Here is a 26016-nt window from a genome sequence, read left to right on the forward strand (position 1 = left end):
ATCCGGACATGAAATTACCCCCCTAGTAAGATGACAAATTTTGGAGGTCCTGTTTCTGCCACATGGCCTACAGAGGTTTTTTTTCTAGACTTCAGATGGCTGATGTTGGGTGAGTTAAAATTGACTCTTGGAATTGGAAATATCCCTCTTCCTCATCAAGATCAGCCAGCCAAGGAACATAGAAACCAAACTCCCTTTTGTAGAAAACAAGCCTTTAAAAATAATTCCTTTATATTACTTTCCCAACCATTAAAAAAAAACCAAAAACTTGGAACATCTTCTGAACTTAAATATATTTAGGTATTTATTTCTAACATAGAAAGATAATACTTTCTCTTTACTGACTTCAGTTAAAAATCAATGACTGTTCACTACAGTGTATGCATACATCAGTTAGGGCTTAAACAACATGGTGTATCCCTCCTGTGGCAGATTCAAAAAAAGTTTACCACCGAACAACAGGGCCCAGCAGGAGCCACCACACAACTTTATAGGTATTATTATTACACCTAGAAACACAGAAATAGTCAGTAGTCAAGGGAAAAAAAAGTCAAAAAGCACTAATAGGTGACATCTGCTACTGATACCTTTCTCCAACAGCTCAGAAACACTAACATAGGTAAAGGCGAGAAAGTATCTCATTCTAATAAACACCTCTCACTGTGTAGCAGAAGCCAACTATTCAAGCAGATGACCTTACTTTGTAACTGGAAATACTTCAGTTGGCTCCAGAGGGTCTGCTAAGACACCACTAAATCTTTTGAGCAACAGCTGCTTCTCTCTTCTCAGTTTCCACACCAGCACACAGCATAGCCATATCTAGGTGACAAGCAAACTATCTTTCTGGGTTCCCTATAAGGAACTATTCACATATAATAGTTCTGCTTGATTACTTGTCTCTTCTCATGAATCAGGACCTCTGTTCAACTGTATTGAAGAATGACAAAGGTGAGCCAAGAATTAGAAGTTTTACAGATACCTTCAGATGCAGTTCTCAACAAATCCATCATGACTGAGTCTGCACCTTTTGTGTACACCACCACTTTGTTGGAGACTGGATGCCGAACCACCACTGACATCCTTTTCCGCACTGAATCAAAAGGCATGATATGCAAAAGCTGGAATGTTAAAGATCCCAGACCTGCAAAGTCCACAGTTACTTGATCTGGAGCCCTAGACTGTAAAATACATTTATAAGCCCTAGCAGCATGAACCAAAGCAGCTTCATCTGGACTCTCAGCTTCGTAACATAGTTTAGGTAAGGGAGACAATTCAATAGATGACGCAGCACTGTTGTGTTCACAGCCAGCAGCTACATTCACCATATCTAGTTCTTGAGGCACTTGGGAATTTTCTGGGCTGTCAGTATCATGAGGCTCAGCAGCCCTTTGAGCAGCTCCATCCAAAGCAGGTGAAGCCAGTTTCATTTTGAAAATAGACAGTTTGCTCACAAAAGTATTCGGGCTTTCAGATGATGACTCTTTTACACTTGGAAGTGGGGAAGAACTTAGTCTCCGGACTGACAACCTCTGGAACATCTGCCTGATTTCCTCAAGCGATTTAATAGGCATCCTACCCAGCGAAGGGAGTCTCATCTGGAACAGAACAGTTAGAGAAAGCATTTATGTTAAAGTCTTCATATTTTATTACTTTAAAGAAGGACAGCTTACAAACTACATATGTTTCTTAATGAATGCAGTACTTTAAAATTTACCATGAGTTTGATTGCCTGTATTAAAGATGGCCAGCTCAATCAAACATATTACCCTATGAGTACACGGAACAGCTTCTTTAAGAGCTTCATTATTCAAACCAAAAGAATTGTAAAAATACTTCAGATCTGAAAACTGTATGCATTCCAAGTTTGATTCATGACTCCAAGTAATACTTCTCTTTAGAACTGTTTCAGTAATGAAAAAGTATGACATTACAACTTTTAAAAACTGTGGCAAATGGAACTGAACACTTTAATTCTTGTTCTGAATTAGCAAGATACTTGTGAAGAATAAACCAACTCCGTACCTCTCACAGTAACTAGCTACAAGTACTGTTAAAAACAGGGTACCCTATCAATACTTTTTTAATGTCTGAATTTAAAACAAAAGACCATTCCCCTCTCATCAATGTTACAAAATAATTGGCTTACTGTTATTCAGAACAGCTAGGCAGCTAATAGCTTACAAAGAAGGAACAAGGCATGCAAGGCTGACATTCATTTCTCATTACTGGTGAAGAGTTAAGAATGAGTTATCACCAGGAAGCATGTTCTCCTTTGCCACTGAAAAACATAAAGTAAGGACAGGCTCTGGCTTCAGTTCTATCGCAATTGCACACAAGTTGTAATGTGCCTCCATTCAGCATCATGGAAATAGAGACTAGGAACATCCTTTCATTGCCTCTGCCTAAGGCAACATTGAAACCTTTCACTGCCTCTAACTCTTTCGTGTCATTCCCTAATTGTGAACTCAGAAACCTCATGCCACACTGCCCCTCCCAACCTACCTACTAGCGACCTGGAGATGATCTCCCCTGCTAGCAAGTCATCCAGAAAGATCATTCTCAAAAAACCAAGAATCTCGCCTGTATATTCTTCTACATCACCTTTAAGGAATGGCTGATTAGTAACTAACTACAGCTGTCCCATCCACACATGGACCTGTAGGCTGCCTACTGTGCCTTCTGGGAATGCCTGGAAGCACACTAAAATACCAGGCTTATTTATACATAGGAGGTACTTTATACTCCACAGGATACCTTTTGGGAATGTCTCCAGCCATGGTTGGAGGTTCACTGCCTAGATGGACACCAAAATCTAGTCCTGCACATGTCATAAACATTTTTTTCAAAAGACAAAGTCAACAAATGGAAATCACCAGGGGATGGGGGGAAGGAAATCAAAGCTGGACTTGGAAATTATCCTGCAACACAGTCAAAGTTTGTAAAAGATGGGGTTATGAAAATCCCATCCTGAAAAAAAAAAAAAAAAAGATCTGACAAAGATAGTAGTATCTTTAAATAAATGTTAGGTTGCATGCTCTGAAAATAACAAGTGGTCTCAGGAAGACTGAAACACACTCCAGGACCATTAAACCAGGACCGTCTAGCAAATGCACTGAGCATTCAAGGTGAGACCACTTTATGTCATACTGCAAAGCATTTTTTTTTTTCAGATTATTATACATATGAAACTTGATCTTCCATACTTTTGCTGAAACTCTATTTGAATAGTCAGGGAACAGGTAAGAGCATTCTCAGTTCCAATATTTTGGGAGTCTTCTGAGATTATTTTTATCTTTCAGCCAGCAATAACCTATTTGTAAAGGTAACCTGTGTGTTAGGGTACTCTTAAAGGAAGCTATGCACATATCTGGAAAAAAAATAACTAGAATATAGAAAAAATCGCAATCGCAATTTAATCTCAAAATTTGTCTTGTAAAACTTACGAACGGTCTACACACAGAAGCAAAAATACTGAAGCCAAATTTTTCTGCATCGGAAAAACATTACCAGCATTACATTACACATTAACTCATTGCACTCCATGGGTTTACAGTAATTCCCTTCTTTCTAACAGGACAAACCAATAGAGGAGAACAGGATAATTTTTTAAATGTCAGTTAATTGTTTTTTCCTTTTGTAATCAAACCAAAGGGAGGTCATTTATTTATGAATATGGCCAAATAGCTAAAAATAAGGCCTTCTTACCTTCCGACGTGGCTGATTGGGGACTGAAACTACAACAGTATTACAGATTGCCAGAGCAAGAAAGAAGTCAGTGATGTACATTGTCTCCAAAGATAAGTTGCTGCTGGCTTCTTCTGATTGTTGAGAGGAATGAAAAGAAATTTGACTGAACTTCTCCAGCAGTTGTGTGTCTGGTACAACATCCGTTTCCTATTGTTGAAATGAACAAAAAACTGTCCATTAGAATATAAACTTAATCTCAATCTCTGGAGGTTAAATCAATTACAGATGAATGAAGTGTAGAAGCTCATACAACTTCCTTCCTGTCAGATGCTGAGCTGGTTATACTAGGAAATAGCGGAACACCCTGGTGTCTTCACTGCTTTGTGCTAGCCCATTGAAAATAGCAAACTTCATGCTCAGACAGGTAAACAGTACAGCCTTAGTTCACAGACACTTCAACAGAGATTAAATATGATGAATGCTATTTAGACACCTTCAGGTACAGAAACAGTTTTTACCTCTCGTAACCTCCAATAAACATTGGTCATCTACATATTTCCTATTAAAAACAAAAGAAAATGCTAGAAACCTCTTAACACAAAAGAACAAACTGTTACTAAGATGAAGCTGGTCATTTTAGCTGAAGCGATCACAGACTTACAGCAGCAAGAACCAAAGCACCCACCTTCCTCACCCAACAAACATCTGCAATCTCAGCTGCAAATTGGATGCAGCCAAGCAATGACCGGAGGCTCTGGTTTTGATGGAAGAGAGAAAGGATTTCTTAAATGACAAGCACTCTGATCAAATGGGGGTAAAAAGATAGTCCTTCACGAGTTATTTCAGAAATTTAGCATCAAAACCAACAGCTTTTACTTACAATGGGGCTGCTGAAAGCAACGTGTCCTGAGTGGGGAACACGACCTGTTCCATCTTCCCTTTCTAATGCAGGGTAACTACCAGACAACTGATTCAAAGACTTTCTGTTCAAAGGTTCATTCACAGCTCCGCAGTTGTGCCCCTGCCATTTTGATATATGGGTCGAAGAGCCACAATGATGATCAGCTGAATCCTCATCCTCTGAATCCATCTCTTGATAGGATTCCAACCTCTTTGCTGTGGAAAGGAAAACAAAATTATTGTTCCATGAGCAAAAAGAAACTTGTCTAAAACACTGCCTGGAGGTTCAGGAAACAAAATTTTAATGTAAGGTATTTAGTATATAGTTAAGAATAATCCACCATTTATGAAAAATAAAACCCATAACAAGCCATCACACTGGCTTTGTGTTTGGGACACTGCACTTCAAGAGCACTACTCTACTGGAGTGAATCCAGAAGATGGAGCAAGAATGATCACGGTTCTAGACCACATGAACTGCACAGAAACAGTAAAATAAGCTGGAGTTACACAGCCTCCAGAAGGGCACATTGATGGGAGCCAAATAACAGTCTTCAAGTATATGAAGGGCAATTGCATGGAGAGAGGAAACAGCCTGTTTTCTGTGCACACTGTGGGTAATAGAAGACACACACAATGGTCCTATATTGTGGCAAGACAGACTCAGGCTAGGTATCAGCAAAACTTTGTCAGAGAAGACATGACATACTAGAACAGAATGCCTGTGAAAGCAGTGAATTGGTCATCACTGGAGGTCCTGAAGAAACAAAAAAATATTCATAAACAAGGATAGCAACAACTCTGCCTTAGGCCAGAGAAACAGGACCAGATCACCTCCTGATATGTTTTCTAGCCTAATTATTTTATGATGGATCAGGATTGTATTCCAGTGGTTTGACAAGTACAGCTTCTAGCAGAAACTCACTGAAACTGCATTTCTTATAATTTCTGTATTGGACACCCCCTCACACACACATACACATTTTCTGAGTATTTAACTGAAAAGCAGGTATCAGTAACAAAAATTTGTATTGACATGTCTAACACCTTTGCACCAAAGATATAAATGCAGTTCTGTGCCCAACAAATCTAGCTAGGACGATCAGTGGTGTAAAGAACCTCTGTAGCAAATGGAAACACACCTATGGTATCATGCACTTGTTAAGAACATACCCAAGTGTTTACACTGGAGTTCTGGGACAGTGTTTGACCACATGCTAGAGGCTGCAATCTCAATCCAGACAGCTCTGGATCACTGTACACTATTCAGCTTTCACGTTTTTACCTGCCACTGTGAAAATAGCATGCAATGAGCATACACCTGCAATTCAATGTCTGTATCCACTGACAGCATGGAAAAACTGTTCTGAGAGCTGTGCATTGCCTATTTATTTCATTAAAGTGTGAAAACAAACAATGGCATCCTAGGAAAAAAAACAGTATTAACACAGACATCTCCTGCCACACCTCTAGTTCCCTATTTTTTTCTTATTTAAAGTGGCAGATAATGTACAGGAAAGAAGTGAAAAGTGGGATATTATTCTGTTTTATGTGAATGGGAAACCTAACCACAGTTCAGAGTCCCCAGCCCTGGTGCTCAAAATGAGATGGGAATAGGTTTATTATGTCATTTGTGAGTCTTTTTCCTCCTAGCCAAAGCACAGGAGCTTAGCTATGTTCAGGAAATGAGCCACCAGATCTGCTAGTCTGTTAAGTTCTCCTTCTTTCCTGTTGTCTTCTCTTTCTGGAACACAATGAACACCTCCTGTCCCACATTCTGCCATTCTGATGAGTCCAAGGAAAGCAGGGAGACCAGAGCTTACACCTTTGGCAGGCCATCTCTCTGATGTCAACATGAATTTAATAAAATAGTTCTTTAAAAAAAAAAAGATAGGTGGAAACGTAACAAACTGTGGCTCTCCACAACTACCAAATATAATACCCCACATGTGGTATTGATACCTTTCACCAGAAAGCAGCAATAGTGACTTAGTATGTGTTGGCAGAGGCAGGTTTGGACAACATATGCCCATTCCACTATGCTTCCAGGCTGTTGAGAAGCCTGCATGCTGTGACTGAAGTAACATACGTGGCATCTCTTGTAACACCACACTGCTCTGCTGCCATGGTCCAAGAGGCACACATTACTTTAGAGAGAACACTGCACGGGGGCACCTATATGGAGGATTATATTGAATCACAGTCACATCCCTTTACCCTGGGCAATACAGATATAAATACAGAAATATATGTACAGACTACGTGGCTTGTATGCAAAAGACTGTACTGTCTTGTACTGCAACTCCTACTATACATAGCAGGAGCCTTGCAAATAAGAGCTCTGTGCAACTGAACAAATGTAAAACAGGACTAAAACACAGGACGTCCAACATTTTTCAAACGATTTTCAGGGCTCACCTAATTTCTAGATTTGTTAGGAAGAAGCATGTGTTTACCCTCCAGGTAAAAGACAGGGCATAACAGGAAATAATTATAAACATAATTAACACACTAATCTTTTTGGAAGATAACTCTAAGTGAAATACTAGCAGAAGTAAGTGGTAGACATACTTTCCCCAGCACAATGAGGCCTGGATCAGCCACAGCTACACCATTCGCGCTACTCTTTGTTTTATCTCTTCTGAAATCCTTTTCCTTCCTTTGGAAAATGCTCTGAAAATATATTCTACTTCCTATTTAAATTGTTCATTCACCAAGTTCAAAACTTAAAAAACATTTCTTTGCACTCTGCTGTTGTCATCCTTCCCAGTATAATTATGCAAAGCCAAATAAGCACCTGGACAGCCACACAATAAAATTTTCAAAATATGTGCAGAAATTACTGTAAAAACAGTTTGTAACCATCTCCTCCTGTGACACAACAAAAGAAGGGCTGAACTGATTCATTGCTGCGGCCAGCAGGGTGTGCCTTTTGCTCACAAGTTGTGAGCAGCTCTATCTGGCAGCAAAACCACGAAGAGGGGGTTAATACACAGCTGTGCTTCACATGTCCACCTGTCAGCACCTCGCCTTTGATATCATATGGAATACTTGCATTGCCCACCAGCAAAATAGCAAATGTCTGTAGCCACTAGTACTTACATACAGTAATGGTAATAAAAACTTTGTGGTTTTACCTAATTAATAAAATAGCTAATTGAATCAAAGACTTCATGCCACTGCCCAATTTTCTCTTGTGTCTGGAGTTGTATCTTCTCCTGGCTCCCATAAGGCTTCAAGTAGGCTCTCATGAAATGTATATTGAAAGATGCTACACTGTTTGACAATGAGGTAGCAACTACCCAGTAACACTGCTTGTTGACTTTTTGGCTAACAATAAACAGGTGTGTAAGATATAAGTAAGAATACAACAGCCATTATTTTTGATAGAGGTCCATCTTTGCACCTTAAAGATGCATCTCTGCAGCCTTAACATACAGAGGTACACACATCTGCTTGACTTGTACCTTAAAGTTACTGTTAAGGCTCTGACTTCAGCATGTATTTCATTGGGTTACAGTATCATCAAGGGCAACAGTATGTCAAATCACAGCCTTAAGATATACCACATAAAGCTGGTATACTGCTATGGCAGTCAACAGGATGTTTGAACCCTAAAATGCTAGGTAAGCACTGGCACTCTAGTTGGGGGGCAGAGGGGGAAGAGAGGAAAGACTAGATGGGCAATTTTCCAATGTTCTGGGTTTTATTGCAAGGAGAGAAGCAGAACACAGTAGGCATGACTTATTCCAGAGCGAGTAAAGAATATTTTGTTTGTGGCATCAAATATGTTGGAACTTAATTAGCTGCAAAGTAGCACCTTACATAAAGCCTTCAAATCTCTTAACACACCAAACATGAAGGGACCCAAATAATGGGGAAAGATGCATGGCTATTAGTAGGATCAATGTGAATTCATACCTTCTGTGAGTGTGTATTGCCACACAAACCTCATGAAGTCCACCGGACCCCTATCAAAACTTTCAGCTTCTCTGAGAAGAGAAAAATGACCCATTGTGTGTTTAGTGTCTTACCATTTTCCTCATGGCAATACTCCTGTCCTGCAATGCTGCATCTCCGAAAAACCATCTTATTTTCAGTAAGGGTTCCAGTCTTGTCAGAGAAGATATATTGAATCTGGCCAAGGTCTTCAGCAATATTCAGTGCTCGACACTGAATTGTTGAGTCTGTTTTCTCATGGTAAAAATCAATGTCATTCTGTATTAAATAAATTTGTCCCAATTTGACAATTTCAATTGAAACATAGAGAGAAATTGGGATCAAGACCTACCAAAATAAAACATGGGAATTAAATAAAACCAAACTCTTTGGCCAGTTACAAACATGAAGTAGCTCTACTGAAGCCGAAGAGTTACTTCAAGGATATAAATTAGATCAGAATACGACCCAGGTTCGAAGCAGACCAAAGTTACCTGTAATAAAATGATCATTGTCCAGAACATATTGAACCCTGCTAACGTTGGAGGAATCGATTTCCCATCTGGCTCAGGGATGTTAAAAAAAGGTATTTCCGAATACCTACTTAACCAAATTCCATGGCCTTGAAAACAAGAACAAGATAAAGTGAGTCAGTTGTATGTAAACTGTATTACAGTTCAGGGTCATGTCATTAGCTGTTATACTCTGCAGTTCTTTCTAAGCTTTTAAACTACAATTTTATCTGAGCTTTTCCTCAACAGGACCCCATTAAAATTAATTATCAATGCACACATAAATAAATACCTTACATGCATTTCTATCAACAGCACATCTATACAGCTTATCTCAGAGCTAAAGGAATACTAACTACACTTGATAAACACTCCCCCCCCCAAAAACCTGTTGTAATTAACTGTATTATCCTTGCTTGTCCAGGTTTTAGTTAACCTGTGAACACCATGTCATCATTATTAAGTGTAGTCTGAAGAAGTTTTTTTAAACATGTTTTAAACACCTTTTTGACTTGTCATAAAAGTTAGTCTGCTTAGATTTACTCAAGCTCACTACTTAATCAATCCCTAAAATATCAAGTCCTTACAACTCTAGTCACACTAGGCCTCTCCCCACAATGCTGTACATGCATCTCACGTTACCTGAAAAATCCTAAGAGAAAGTAGGAGTTTTGCAGAGCAATTAGTGAGAGAAAAGAGAAATGAATCAGAGAAACAGGTTCCAGACCTAAGAACTCGCACTAGTAACATACTTCTTGACCACACTCCAGATTAAACATGACAACATGAACTAAAACCTGGCAGCATCCCCAACTGCTAGGGAATTACACATGGATAAAGGCAGTTTCTGAGATTGGCTGTTAAAATAAATCAGCCCCAAAATAAAACACTAACCGTTGCAGGCTGAGAGAGGAAAATAGCAGGAGTCTGCTGATTCTCACTTACCTATTGCACCGGTTAAACACATCAAAATTAGAAGCAGAACACACCAAAGAATATCAGTGTTCACCCTTCTTTCCAATTTACTGTGCTTGTAATGAGGGCCACTGTTATTCAGCATGGCTTTGGTTTCATGACCTGTAACCACAACACACGTTGAAATTCTCTAACAGCAGGTATCAGAACCACAAGTGCTTTATGTTTCTAAAGCTCTGGGAAATGGGACATTTCTGTTAACTAATATTTGAATGGAGATTGTAAGTATGAGCAAACTAACTGCTCCTACAATATATGAATTCTGCCCTAGAGAAAAATGAACAAGCTAAACCAAAATCTGTCATGTACACATTTTTTATACTGTCAATAATATTCCTTCCTAAAGAAACAATCTTATTCTTGACATTTTCTATATTATTTCTAGTATTTTCTACAAAATCCTGCACCTGCATTACAACTATCTGGCTAGATACATCATATTGATTAGTTTAAAAACTTCCGCCCTTTGATACAGAACACTGAAGAACAGCACTAGCTTCACTTTTGGATGAGAAAAAAATCATAAGCAAGCCACACATCTCCATGTCCATTTCAAAATCTGGGTTTACTGTCGCAACTAACAGTTGAGGACAAGGACCTGCTCACATGGAACAGCACTGGCCTCCCATGAATAATCAGACATATCAGTTCTTCACATTGTTAAAATAGAAACAAACTTAATCCAGACATGCATTCTTAACATTTCTAGCTACAGCTGCCTTCTACTAGATTCAAGCTTTTACTCTCCTAATTCCCCTTTGTACAATACTCTTTCTTAGGGCACATAATTCTATGTTATTTGCAAGGCAATCTGTGGAAGCCAGGGTGGTTCACTAACCTGCATATACCACTATGCCTACAACAGCTTCTGTGTTTCTTACTGTGCATCCTCGGAGCAGTAAGTTTTCCTTGCTGAGGCCCACTCGATCCTTGTTTGAATGCTCACTGAAAAAAAAGCACATACTTCAGCTGTAGGACTCCAGCAAGCGCCAGTCAGGCTTTGCAAAACCATTAGGGAGCAGATTTTCCAAAGAAGCTGCTAGTCACTGACTGCCATTCTGATATTTCTGATAGGACTTCCAAAAGAATGGGGTAACATACATGCAGATCACCTTTGAAAATCCAGGCAGGTAGGCACTGCATTAAAATTTTCTTGTGTTTACAAGCCTAGCATTTGCCAGCTGGCATATAAGAAGTAGGCAACACTATGGAAAAGAACTCAAGACAAACACTGGTAGTCTGAAAGCCTACGACTTCTACTTGGATTGCCAACATCAGAAAGAATTTGAACAAAATCTAAAATCTCATTTTAAATATACTGTGAGCATGGTTACTCCTATGGCATACTTTCAGTGCAGGCAGGCCCACTGTTTGTCAAGGTGTTCCCTCAGACACTAAGATTTTTATGTATTTATTTTTCTTTTTGTATTTCTAATGTGTCAGTGTCCACAGGGAAGAATATAGATATTATAACTCTCAAAAAATGAAAATCAGTCACCCCATGCAATAGTATTTTGGTTTCCTACTATCTACAGAAAATCATAAAATCATAAAATTTCTAAGAAGAAAAGACACAGATAGGCATGTTGGTCAAAAGGAGTTTCATCAAGTCACTGACAGTTACGCAAATGAGAGTAGGAGAGGAAGCCAGTCCTTCCCATTTCCAATTCTGAGCAATGCAGCTTGTCCAATCAGGCCATGGTCCAGACCAAATACTGTAGATATCGCATTATTAAGAGCAGATTCAAAATAACTATTTCAAATATGGAATACACAATTGCAAAACAGCCTGAACTAAGATGTTGAAAATATTCAATACAAAATAAAACACACTAGTGGGCCTTCCCAGTTCCGAGTCTGCTGCTCAGAAAGCCCTTCTGGAGCTCTATCTGTTGGGCTGCACTCAAAAATGTAGTGATGCAAACTGACTTCTATACATACGGTCATTATTTTTTAAAGCAAACATTACAAGCTCTCTAAAAATTAGTAAGAGCACCAAAGCAAATGACAATACTTTAAAGAGCCACCAAGCCTACTTACACAAAGCCTCGGAAGCTACTGAGGTCGTTGTTAGGACTTTCACACTCTATTCTACTGGAAAATTTTTCTGGATCAATTTCAGAGACCTAAAGCCATAGGAAAAAAACCCAGAGAACTCAGACAAAATGTGATGGAACTTAAAAACATCATAAATTCATAGGTTCAGATATTACTATCTAACAATTTAGCTTTGAAACTGTAAGTTGCTGGTGTTGATGATGTGCTACCCAGTGTAAATCAGACTTACACAGCATAGAAGGACTTCCTAGTAAATATCAAACCCTGGTAAGTATCAGTTGAATTGCTGATATTTTGAGAACACCAGAGAGGAGAAAATGGGTGGAAGAGTGAGGAAGAACAAGAAATGCAGTAAGAACATCTGAAAAGCAGAGATTTTCCACAGGTTTTCTTCCTGATAAGGAAAAAAAAAAGAAGCACTGTCTTCTCTGCGAGCAGAATTTCTTCCAAACAGCTGTTGTTTCTGATACCATGACAAGGAAGCTATCTGTGCTAATGCAAAGAAAGCAGGTAGAACTTTTTAATGATGTTTGAGCCTTACCAATACTGAAGAAAGGGCCGTTATGAAAGACTAGAAGTACCTGTTACAAATAAAGAGCATGTGAGCTCTTCAGTGAAGAGAAAAGCCAAGCGAAACAAATATCCTTTATTAATAAAGAATGAAACCTGACAAGAGGAGAAAAACCAAAAGGCCTTATCTTTGGAATTACCTGCAATTGCACTTGCAAGTTAATTTCAATTAATGCCATATGAATATGCTGCTAGCCTCCGATATATCAGCTGTTTCCAAGCTGAGTACCTTCCACTAACTCTTTGGAAAGTCATTTGTTCTGCTCTTTAGAAAAAAAGAATGACCAATTTAAGGTTTCAAACTCCAAGGATAAATCCGTATTTCAGAGATGTAACTGAATACATCTTCTACATAATTACAGGCCTCTGAGAAGGCTGCACTCCCACAACTGGGTGACTTCACACTGACAGAATAGCAACTGTGAGGTTAAAACACAATCCTGTAAGGAGAATTTGAAACTCAGAGGACATAATATTATTAACATGTATTTTGTTGGCGTGATTAAAGAAAATGTTTTGCTATGTTTTGCTGTATTGATTTGTTGCACTGTATTAACCTGAAGTCAATATGAACACAGCCTTAGATAGACAGATACCTCCAGTCTTTCTGTAAATTTAATTAACTACGAAAGACCTCTCTCTCCACTGACCTTTCTCATGTTTATTTGTACAGGAAGTACAAAATTTCTGTAAAATGTTAGACAGTATAATTGGTTCACGCTTTTCAAGCACTTCACATTGTACAATGATTACATAAAAAAGAGCACAAAGAGATTAAGAACTACCCCCAGAAAGAAGCAAAATAGCCAAAGCAGTCGATTCTTCTCTTCTACAGCCTGGAAACTGTCTTCAGATATATCTCTGGTGAAAGCACCTTATTTTTGATAGAGAACTAAACCATTTGACTTGGTCAAACAGTTTGTAATAGCAGTGAAGGTGTTAGTAGGAGCTTCTTGCAATATACCTTGAAATAGCAACCACAGAAACTCAGGGTGTAACCTATAGCGGGCACAGAAGTTATGTCTACACTCTGCCAGTATAAAACAGAGACTGGATTCAGTCACTGACCACACAGGCTGAGAAGGAACTGCCCAGTACAGTCCTGTGGCCTCTCTTATGACATAACAGGAAACATTCACTGCTTACAGTGACTTAGTGCTAATGGCATATTAGCTTCTCCACCGCAGTGAACCTGTGCTTGGTTCAGCAACCCCTATGAGGTGTGGAAGGAAAAGGAGATTAATCCCTTCTTAATGGGAAGCAACATTCGAGTATCTTGAAAGCAGGAGAGCACTGTCAGTTTGTTCACTAAATAGTTCATTATCCTCAGGGAGCAGGTCCTCAGCTGCTTTGTGTATTTCTCTATGAATGCCAAGATGGTTGGAGACACTGTGTTCTCTGCCTTGTTACCTGCTGTTACCTAAGAAGCCTCAAGTTACTTTCCCAATTTCTTTCCTGTTGTCATTTAAGCATTAAACAAACAAACAAAAAATATGCTACTCTTAAGTTGCCAAAAACTAATTTGACTACAAGAGTTTCAGCTCCTGTTTCATGCTTTAATTTTGCCTTGCGTTCTCTTAAAGGAATCCCAAGTGCAAGAACCAGGTGCCCCACTGACAACCTTTTTCATTGTGTTTCTACTTGCTCAGTCACAAAGAAGCAGGACATAACACCCTTGCAAACAGGTTAAGTCTTTTTAGTCCTTGTCTTCAGATGTTCTTTAATTTGATGTAGTTTATTCCTATTCTTCTGAGCTTAAGAAATGGAGAAGTCAGACAGTCAGTCTCTTACACAGCACTGCCAGAGTCTTATCCAGCCTGACTTTATAGGGACAAAGCCTCGGGCTGAAACTCAGCTGACGGGGCACTAAAGGTCTGTGAAGTTGACCATGGCCCTACGTTCAGAAACCATGCAGTCCTGACATTGAGAAGACTCTACAATGACTATGGTTTTTTTCCTTTGTATTTGAGGACAAAAATGAACAGTCTTGAATGGTGAAGGAATTGTCACTTTTTCTGGACAGTATGACTCTTCCTAGCATTTTGGTGTAAGTTTTCTGGAAACAGAGAGAAACAATGTTGTTATGGACAGCACTGAGTCTCCCTGCTGTTTTCAGCACGGTGTTTCAGCAGCAGAACTCAGTACCAGGTGTGCTGAAGACTGCAGAAATGCCAGGATTCTTTGCTCATTTGACATCATCTTTGTGCCAGCCTCCAGCATTTTGTCTGCTAGGTATAATACAAAGTATTGTATGGAGGTAAAAATACATTTTCAATATGAAAAAACAGTGAAAGAGAGAAGATAATATCTGCTCCTCTCTCTAGGTCTTTATACAGCACAGAACTCCCTTCTAAAAAATTCCAATTTCTCACCCATGACATGATATGTACCATAAATGACTTCTTGACATTCAACTGAATAGTTATTTTTACTGGCTTGCATTACTTGAAATAGGTATCCCTTTCTCTGGTTTAAGTGAACACACAAAGATTTGCTCCAAAATAACTCAAGCAACAAATTAGAACTATGTTACCTAGTTATTTTGTTTTTAGATGGGGACTGCTGAGCTATCAAGAATTAGGCAATATAGAAGGCTGGGTTGTTTGGGGTTTTTTTTGTTGACCATCTATATGTCAACTGTCTTACACCACTAGAAATGCACAATTATCACCTGCTCTGAATATCCTCTCACCACCTGCCTCTGCTTTAGATTGGTTTCTCCATCAAGGCCTGCTGTTTCAATGTAACAGATCCCATCCAGGTCACTAGAATATAACAGCACCATGTCAGCAGGAATGATTTCATTGCGTGAAAGCCGGATGAAGTCCCCAACATTGACATTTTTCCAGCGTTCATCTATATATTTCTTCTCCTTCCTGAAATACATATAAAAACAGTAATTTTTTACAAATGCATAAACTGAAAGCTCGGAGAAACACCCTGTAACTAGAAAATAATAGTTAATTTATGCCTCCAAGTCATTAAAAAAACCTTTTAGTCTATTAGCTAAAGGTGAATATCATTACAAAGAATCAGCTGTGGGGTCCAAGCCCTGTTTGTCTGGGAATTACATTCCAGGTACTCTCACAGAATTATTTTACCGCTATTTAAAATTCAGCCCACTTGCTTCCTGTATTTTGATGTAGTCCAAGAAAGCAAACAGTGTTTCCAGGATTTCTCTTTGGGTCACCACTTTTTCTGGCAATTATGCAAGCAAAACCAGCAAAATCTTTTTCCCTTCTGATAGGGTGTTTCAAAAATGCATGTCTCCCAAGATGATGAGCATCTACCCATAAGCGAAGAATATTCAGCAACCACTTCACTGATGCTCTGAATATAAACATTTGTATTTACAGGCTTTTAAAGTATCTTTTCCATTAATTTTGAATGTAAGGAACCAAGACTCTATAATACTCAAGGAAGTCAACAAAAGCTCAGGCTCGCCAGCTTTGAGTTAAAATTCTTTATTAATATGAAATAACCAGGCATGACATATGTAAGTTTGAACTGTTTTCAATTTTCCATTTATAGCTGCTGTTCTGTCCTCAGCTGAAATGAAGAATCTTCCTTTTACGTAATCACAGCAGTTTATTGCAAACACAGTCAGATTTGGAGTGGTGAATAGGATGCAAGTTAATAAGCAACAAGGAGTGCTTGATGAGTTAGCCGGAGGCACACAGTAGTAGGCTACTGCAATATGGGTGATGAAACACACCTACAGTTGCCGTTACTACACAGGTCTGGATGCAGTACATTTTTGTACGAACTCTTACTGCCTTCAGTGACTGACTAGCACTGGCTTTTCTGCCTTGCACAGGCTAACTCTAGAGCTATGTTTAAAGAGAGGAGCACGTACATGTCTCCACAGTCTTCATTTCTCAGTTGTCCAGACTGGGGTATAATCCAGGCTGTGCTAGGGCTGTCTTCCACATTGTGCTTCCTTCCCTAGATCTCATTCTAAACTGGCCAAGAAGCACACTCACACCAGGGAGCTGGGAAGCACACCTAGCTTCTACAGCACAGACATAAGCTAACAAGCTTTGCAACATGGCCACTGTGTGTAGACTGGCACTTATTTACTCCCTTTCATCAAAGTGCTAGCTATGTAAAATGCTTCTGATAAATACTGAAATAGAAACAGACACTTCAATGACAAATAAAATATCAGAAAAATATTCCCCATAGCAAGCTTTGCCCCCAAACCTTTCAGACTTGCATTATCTGACAGTACCTTTTTGAAAATGCTTGTCTACAAACAGAAGGTGCAAAAGCCCACACAATTAATCAGTGTACTGATAACAATTTCTCCAGTGAAGATAAGGTGGAGGTGGTTATATTGCTTTGAAAGTGCAAACAAAGGCAAAACAAGAAGCAACAAAAGCTGACATAAAATTGAAGCAGAATAAGGAACATCTGTTTTCTCCTTAAGATGCTCATCACTAGTTTTCTACACAGATGGAAAACTGGCACAATGGAAAGCATGTAAAAATTAATTAAAGCTACAGCCATGTCTATCACAACATGGATGGATTCAGAAAACACTGCAGCAATTAACTTTTCATACCAGTACATTTCCTTGAAAATAAAGAAATTAAAAAAAAAAAAAGAGTTGAAGGAAAAAATTCTAAAGTAAATTAACAAAAAACAATGTAATAATAGAGGTGAAAAGGGAAAGAAGATTTGCTGAAACAGGATGTGACTCAGTTACTGAAGGTATGGCTTAAGCTTTGATAGCTGCAAAGGTGCTGACAAAGTAAATCTATTCAAGAGACTGAGTGAGCTGAAAACTAGTCATCTTTTTTTTTTTTTTTTTCCTAGAACCACCCCTCAGATATTGAAAACGAAATCAGCATAACTTTTTGTGTAGGCCAATTTACCCTGCTATGAAGGCCAAGTGAGTCCAATTAAGATACAACACCAACTGGAGCAGAATGTCCTGGTCACTTCAAAATAGCACCCTTTTACCTCACCCTCAAAATAGGATGGAAAGGATTTGAGAACCCAGGAGGGTGGTGGGAGAAAATTACTTCCACGGCCAGCTTGTATCTAGAAGAGTTAGAGAAAGGATGGAAATGGAAACGTAAGCAAGACAAAATAAGCTCATAAACAAAGAAAGCAACGGCATTACCTAATGTAGTAAGATAAAAATATCAGGTGGAAAGTTGTCAATTTCTGCCACTGACTCCTACAGGAATTTTTAAAAGTGAATTGGAATTTGCAAAAACACAGAAATATTTGGAAATTTAAAGATTTTGTGACAAAGCAAAACTTTGATTTATCCTTGAAGGAATTATTTACTGGAGATTAAAAAAAAAAAAAGAAAAACACTGGTACTCTTGCATCCCTGTATTTTTTCTAACTACCACGTATTTCACCAAAAACTACAAAACCTATTTTTCTGTGCCGCAAGTATTGAGATTAGCCCTCAGGAGATGGTAAATATTTCTCTTTAAAATCACTACCTATTTAATATATATGGGACTGAAAGTATATGATGCTTCCTTTTACTTGATGCACCTAGACAAATCCCGCTTTCTTTTTGCCAGGCTGGAGTCTGGAACAGGAAAGGAAAGCTAAAGGTAAGGAAGAATCCTGTAGAAAGTATTATTCTTTCCAGATTTCAATTCCATAAAGAAAAACTGGATATGAAATTATATCTGGATTCCAAATATATACAATGATTTGCATAAACATGCATTTGCAAAGAACAGTAATTATAACACATACACATGCAAGGCTTGGAATGAAACAGAAATATATTGAAAGAGAAGAAAAACATATCAGGCAGCAAAGTCACCCCTCCTGCTGCTGATGCAGCAGATGGATCATGCACATATTCTTTATCTAGTTCAGCACAAAGTCAGACAAAAAGTTTAACCATCTTTAGTAGCAGGTCAGTGGAGGAATAAATGGATTTTCCATCATAATCACCTCACCACAGTTCTACTGAAATGACACAAACTGCATGATTTTCACAGATGCTCAAACAGAAGTGCCTTATACTTCATGATTCATGGCTATGTAAATAAGATCCTACCACTTTAAAATTATAACGTGCAAAAGGCACAAGGACTTGATAACTAAGTATTTAGAAACATAGAATCACAGAACTGTTTAGGTTGGAAAAGACCTTTAAGATCATCCAGTCCAACCATTAACCTAACATTACCAAGTCCACACTAAACCAATCAAGGGTAGACTAGACTAAACCATGTCCCAAAGTGCCACATCTACCCATTTTTTGAACACTTCCAGGGATGGTGACTCCACCACCTCTCTGGGCAGCCTGTTCCAATGCCTGACTACCCTCTCTGTGAAGAAATTTTTCCTAATTTCCAGCCTAAACCTCCCCTGGTGCAGCTTGAGCCCATTTCCTCTCGTCCTGTCGCCAACTACATGGGAGAAGAGACCAACACCCACCTCACTACAACCTCCTTTCAGGCAGTTGTAGAGAGCAATAAGGTCTCCCCTCAGCCTCCTCTTCTCCAGGCTAAACAACCCCAGTTCCCTCAGCCGCTCCTCATAAGGCCTGTGCTCCAGACCCTTCACCAGCCTTGTTGCCCTTCTCTGGACACGCTCCAGCACCTCAATGTCTTTCTTGTAGTGAGGGGCCCAAAACTGGACACAGTATTCCAGGTGCAGCCTCACCAGCGCCGAGTACAGGGGGACAATCACCTCCCTGCTCCTGCTGGCCACACTATTCCTGACACAAGCCAGGATGCTGTTGGCCTTCTTGGCCACCTGGGCACACTGCTGGCTCATGTTCAGCTGGCTGTCGACCAACACCCCCAGATCCTTTTCAGCCATCATAGCAACAATCATAGCAACATCATAGCAACAATTACAAACTAAATTAAAGAGCAAATTAGCACATTTAATTGTTTATTGGTATGTTTTATTACACCACAAGGGAAAGATGAGACAGAAAAAAAAACCCCAAAACTTTTTAAGCAACATTATCTTATTTTACCACATTTTCAAGACAGAAATAAGCTTTCCTACAAAAATCAGCCCCAGGGCAACAAAGCTGGTGAATGGACAATAGGACAAGAGGAAATGGGCTCAAGCTGCACCAGGGGAGGTTTAGATTGGGTATTAGGAAAAATTTCTTCACAGAAGGAGTAGTCAAGCATTAGAACAGGCTGCCCAGAGAGGTGGTGGAGTCACCATCCCTGGAATTGTTCCAAAACCGGGTAGACGTGGCACTCTGGGACATGGTTTAGTGGGCATGGTGGTGTTGGGTTGATGATTGGACTGATGATCTTAGAGGTCCTTTCTAATCTTAATGATTCCTAGTTTTTACTTTCATTACAAATGATCCAGCCACCAAGCCAGGAAACATGGAGTTGCTACTCTACCCTTACTTGGTTTAGTGGTGGACTTGGTAATGGTAGGTTAATGGTTGGACTGGATGATCTTGACGGTCTTTTCCAACCTAAATGATTCTATGATTCTACTTAAGGCTAAATACAGTAATTCTCATCTATCAAATGGATAAATTCTAGAACTTCAAGAAGCAGGTTGAAAATTCTGAAGCTATGGATGTCAGACATTTGCTATAAGCAAAACCAAATTGGGGGGGGGGGGGGGGGGTGGTGGTGTGGAAATCAGATTTGCCAAAAAAGCACAGAAACTAGTGTCTAGTTGCTCAGATAGATTTATCAAGGCACTGAGACTGGCACATTTTGTCATGGACAACAGAGCACAGTGAAACTAGTTTCTATTAGGAACATTGAACTTTGTATAAAAGCAAGCCTCGTTAAGAGTTCAAGAAGCAAGGATCACTGGTCTTCCTGAAAATGCTTCATGCCTATTATCTTCAGATACAAACAGGTGGCCTAACAGCTTTCAAACATGACAACTATTGCTTAGTTATGCTGAGATAGCAAGAAGAGCCATTATATCAGGCACTCGTCTCAGTAGCTGTGTAGGTATCAGTATCCAATTGGTAAGTAAAATTATACAGACAGCACATACAACGTATACAACTTCTCCAGATGAACAAATACACAGTAAGAAAATAATTGTAAAGAGTATTCAATATTAGCTAGTTCATCATCATGTCTACAATTGATATGACTATTCTTGATTAAATGCATGCACTGGAAGAGTCACTACAATTTCTAAAGGATTCTTGTTAAACAAGTTAAGAAATCCTGAATCTTAATGTGAGATTAATGGAAGTTTAAGATAAATCAGCTCACATACAGTCAACAATCATTTTTGTACCAATAAGATTTAAGTCTCCTGAACCATGCCTCCAAGCTTATTTTTAAAACCAGATTATACTATATAAAATAATTCATGATAAAGAATAAGGAGGGGAAAAAAAGTTACAAAAACTAAATACTTAGAGGCACAAGAAGAAATTTTTACAGATAACTAATATGGTCACTGATTATTACACATTTTGGGTGACGGGGAAGGAATCAAGCCAGAAAAGATGATCAGAAATAATTCTGCTTCATTGGCATTGGTATGAGATTGCAAGTAACACAGAGTTTTCAGGAGTACGGATGCTGAATGCTTCAGCTTTCTGGCAATGAATTCTTTCAGGGTACATGACAATTTATAGCAGAAATAATTCAGCTTCTCCCTTAAGCCTTCTCTGAAGATATGAAAAAGAAAGAAAACATTTATCTTCCCTATCAGCCCCATTAATTACTTGTTTCAAGCTCAAATTTTTACAGGCTGAACAGAATGTTTCTGGGAAAGCTGCTATATATATTTGTGTTTGCAGAACAAAAAGCTGTTTGTTTTTCCTTTGATGATATAAAATGACAGTCCAGACTTTTTCTGTGGTTATGAGCTAGCTCTTAAAATACCAATAGAGTATGGCAAATGCCAGAAAGCTGGAGGTTCCATCTTCTGAGTAATATCACAATATATTTAATGGTTATGCAGTACCAGATTGCCGTGGCACTCTGGGACATGGTTTAGTGGGCATGGTGGTGTTGGGTTAACCTAACATTACCATGGGCCAATTAAGGTCATGTCTACAGTACAGAGTTTAGGGTCTGGCATAACCAGCTAGCACATTAAGATTTTAGAAAAGTTTTTCAGTGTATTGCCTTCACTAGGAAAAGGTGTGTCTTCAACAAATTCAACAGGGTCTGAGCAGTAACATATTGCTGCAGTGCCAAACCATATTTAAAGCTCCCTCTTTTCATTAAAGTGTCTAACTGCCAATTAATCCTCTCCTACAGGTGCTATTTGTGATGGCTACTACAACACATGAAAAGTGACGTTTTCCAAAATACTTGTTTACCTGCATGACCACAGAGCATGCAAGAGAGAAAAAGGGTCCACTGTATTTCTGTATCTTTGTATTTTACAGGCTTTGAATGAGTCTCAGAATATCCTTTTATGACAGGTATAAAAGAAAAACTATGATGTGGACTGTACTGATGTGCACTAAAAAGTTTCTTGCCAGTTAATTTAGAATATGATCAGTTTGCGTTCCCATCTTCTCACTATCCATGCATAATAACTGCCTGTCAGTAAACCTCTCACCAGTAGCAAGCTCCACTCCTGACCTGCACCTACTGTCTGTAATACTGCAGTCCTGCACTGTGGAACTGATGCTAACATTTGTACCAAACTATGTGATGCACTCAAATAGAAAATGACCCAATGCTGTTTGGGGAAATGTTACTACATTATGAGTGCATCCCAATAGCATTAATGAGCTTTACCAATATAGTGATAATTAGCAACCCTTGAATTTCCATGATACTTACAGCGATTTTAGAGGAATTAAAAATACACCTTTCAAAACAAATGCTATGTACAACAATGCTTAACTAGTCAAACTACCTTGGTTAATACAGTATAAACTCATGCATGAACACTCTTGCCTCAACCAAAGAATAGTATTTTCAGCAAATTTTACACTAATTTGATATCCATTTAGCAAAACTGGTGATCAAGACAACTAGACTAGTCCCTGAGCAACCTGATCTAATTAGACTTGCTTTGACCAGGGGGTTGGACTAGATGACCTCCAGAGATCCCTTCCAACTTAAATTATTTTATGATTCTATGAGTATGCAGAAAGTAAACCAAAAGATTTATGAACAACTTTTTCACATATACTCTTAATCAAATAATAACTATAAACCAGAAAGACTGTTGTCTCTTACCTGCTATACACTTTGGTTAGTAAGTTGTTTATCTGTTTATCCATTTTATACTTTGAGTAATCTTCCAGACCATCTTTCACTGCAATAATTGTCAGAACCACAATTAGAGGTAACATTGTAATTTCTTTTTGGAAGGCTTCCACCAGAGGAACCCAATTTAGGACAACTAGAAATAGGAAATACAAATTGGCAACTCTGAAACAAAGAGAAAATATAGGAATTAGCTGTGCTAGCAGTCATCCTTATTCCCCCCTACATGCTATGTAGACACTTCAGTTAGCAGTAAAGTTATCTTTTCTTCCCCCCAAATGCAACTTAACAACTAAGCTTCCAGAACTTTGTTTTCACCCTCTAGAGTGATTAGATTACTTAGCTGCACAGCTGCTTAATATGAATGATCAGAAGATGCAGAAACCAAGAATATTACTGTATTTCCAAACCTGTCCTCCCAGCATATGTCTTCTAGCGAGGCTTTGGTGAATTTGCACTCTCTCAAATTTCCAGGTCTTTTAAACTTAATTTTTCCATCCCCTGGGGGAGATGACATGTTTTTAAAAGGGAGCCATCCTACAACCTGCCTGCATAACTTTACAAATCAGCAGTCCTCCAAGCAGAAGGAGGATGAAAAAAAATTGGGAACAGAGAAAGACATGAGGGAAGGGGAGAAATACATTTGCAGGAAGTGAGCTGAAAATCCTACTGCAGATTGCTGTGTGGCTGTTCTCCAAGAGTGAGAAATATTTCAATAATCTGAATAACAGAATGAGTGGAAATTACATAAGCTATGGAGAAAAGGACTAGCCCAACACTGATGATCCTCAAGAGACTTTGGCCAAATAACACAGATCTTTTCAGAAGTGACAGGCAGGTCAGGAGGAAGAATTTTTTTTTTTAATACCAGTCTATATATAATACAGACATTTAAATAAAAGGATTCAATTTCAGAAGAATTACCACAATCAAAAGGAATTCATTACCTGTGAAATTGTTCAAATAAATTCCGTGGTAAAAAATTCAATAAAGTATACTTAGTAGTCCGTATTTTGTTGTTCATGTACAGTTTTGATACTTTTTCATATTCTTCCTTAAAATGTCCCAAACAGGGTATCACTATCCTATGTTTGCCAGTAGTTTTTGATGATTGGCAGCACTTGTTACTTGAATTGCTGCTGCTGCTACCTTCTCCGCCCTCTGTAGATATCAGTCGCTGCCAACGGTATCGGGCCCAGCGGATGGGATCTGCCATTGTGCCTGAAATGCTTTATAATCCAATAAGCGTCCTCTACCTAGCGACATGTTAAAATACAGCAAGTTAAATAATAATTCTGTAAAGGCTTTTCAACTAAAAAGTCACAGTTACAGTTTTTAATAAGCCTAGGAAAAAAGTAATTTCTATATTTTGATTAAAAAAAACAGAGAGTTAATAGTTATGTGAGGTCAGGAAACTTCAAAGGTTGAATTTATCTGAATTTCACCCACCCTTTCAGGATTCTATAGTTTGATTACTCTGTTTAAAATGCACAATATTTTTTGTAATAGCACGTCATGTAAGCAGCCTGCCCACCAGTTTCTCGTACTGTAGTATGGTGAAGAAGCAGACAGGCTGCTAATTCTGCAGAGAACAGCATTTTGAAAGGAATCCTTATCTCAGACACTACAGTCCTTGCTGATGGATAACAACCTTTACTAAACTCAGGAGTCAACAATATATAGGCATCTGACTACAGCCTTAGACCTGAAGTGAGGAATTGCCAGTGAAAGGCACTGAGTAGCTATCATGAACAAACCCCTTCTTCCTATTGAATTAGAAACAGGTTTGATAATTTCTACCAGCTGACAGAGGATGAATAAACTTCATGCCAATGCGTCTCCTTTATTCATCTTAGCTAAGTTCTAGCAATCTACTCAGGAATTTGTTTTCCTAAAGAAAGCCAAAGTTCATAGGTATACATGACACTCACTTTACCAAACCAACCGACGCAGTCTGAAAACGACTTTTACACACACAAACCATGCTCTAATAGAAGCTCAAAACTTTTGTCTTTTACAATGAGGTTTTTTTACAATTTACGAGTTTTTACAATTAATAGTTACTATATTTCTTGTACTACTTGTTTCATAGAATGGCTCATCTTGTATTTGTTTAAAACTGTAACTTACATAAGCTCCAAATCATCTATACAGTTACTTTTCACTGCAGATTATTTCCCTTCCATCTGGTATCTTACTACCTGCATACATTACAGCTAAATTTTGGACTAAATCCTCTTCCTAAATTCCCCTACAAAAGCTGCCTCTAAAACTTGCTGGGTCTTTCTAAATTAAATCTCTTTACTAGAGACTACCCTGTGTAGTCATCAAACTAATCCTGATTTTCGCTTCAATCAACTCAGACTTCTACTCATGTGGTATCTCTTTTTCTGCCACTGACAAATGCCACTCTGTGCTGCTCAGATTCCTCAAAAATGTTGCTGTAAGAAGTAATTTTCCAACCTATCGATTTGACACCATCATGTCTTCTCTTACGTATCTTCCTTGCTTTCTCCTTTCTTCTATGACAATTGCAGAAATCTTGAAACATGGGCACAGTGTCCTCAGCAGATCCTATAGCAATGAGGTAGTATTAATATCTACATCAACCCATTCTGTTCTTAAAAAGATAATTCTGCACACTTCCTTAAAAGCCTGGTCCACTGTGTCACTACCCTTTGGCTAGAAAGCTTTCCCCTAACGTCTAACTGGTCTCTTCCTCTCATCAAATTAAGATGGTACATTTTTGTCCTATCATCACTAGATGTGGATAGTTATTGACTGTTACAATCTTAATGTCTTGGAAGACTTGTACCACATACATGAAACTTGTGTTTCTCTTTAGAAATCCTGATCTGCATGTGAAGTGAGAAGAGGAACAACGACAGAAAAACAAACCTCTATATAGCAGCTGCTCTTAGCATCCCCTGGCCATTCCCATGTGAAGTACTGTTCTCCCAAGGCCCTTCTGTAGTGCTTCCCCAGGGAATGTGAGGGACCAGTCTGAGAAAAAGACACTGTCGTGGTTTAGCCCCAGCCAGCAACTAAGCACCATGCAGCCGCTCACTCACTACTCCTACCCCGATGGGATGGGGGAGAGAATCGGAGGAGTAAGAGTAAGAAACACTCCTGGGTTGAGATAAGAACAGTTTAAGAATTGAAATAAAGTAAAATAGTAATGACAATAATAACAATATAATAAT

The 26016-nt window shown here is 38.7% G+C and overlaps 1 protein-coding gene across 1 annotated transcript in view; it reads right to left on the reverse strand.

Moving 5' to 3' along the window:
• Positions 1–24056, reverse strand: part of ATP10D (ATPase phospholipid transporting 10D (putative)) — a 48199-nt gene extending 24143 nt beyond the window's left edge. Inside the window, exons 1-11 of the mRNA XM_009484358.2 lie at positions 23761–24056; positions 22784–22978; positions 15313–15517; positions 12054–12139; positions 10852–10958; positions 9984–10115; positions 9021–9148; positions 8622–8874; positions 4568–4803; positions 3706–3894; positions 980–1595 (exon numbers count right to left, since the gene is read on the reverse strand). Of these exons, the coding sequence (XP_009482633.2) occupies positions 980–1595; positions 3706–3894; positions 4568–4803; positions 8622–8874; positions 9021–9148; positions 9984–10115; positions 10852–10958; positions 12054–12139; positions 15313–15517; positions 22784–22978; positions 23761–24029 (2416 nt within the window). The 5' untranslated portion in view covers positions 24030–24056. The remainder of the gene's footprint in view (positions 1–979; positions 1596–3705; positions 3895–4567; positions 4804–8621; positions 8875–9020; positions 9149–9983; positions 10116–10851; positions 10959–12053; positions 12140–15312; positions 15518–22783; positions 22979–23760) is intronic.
• Between the last annotated feature and the right edge of the window lie 1960 nt (positions 24057–26016).

Source organism: Pelecanus crispus, chromosome 4 (assembly GCF_030463565.1).
Source record: "Pelecanus crispus isolate bPelCri1 chromosome 4, bPelCri1.pri, whole genome shotgun sequence".
NCBI lineage: Eukaryota > Metazoa > Chordata > Aves > Pelecaniformes > Pelecanidae > Pelecanus > Pelecanus crispus.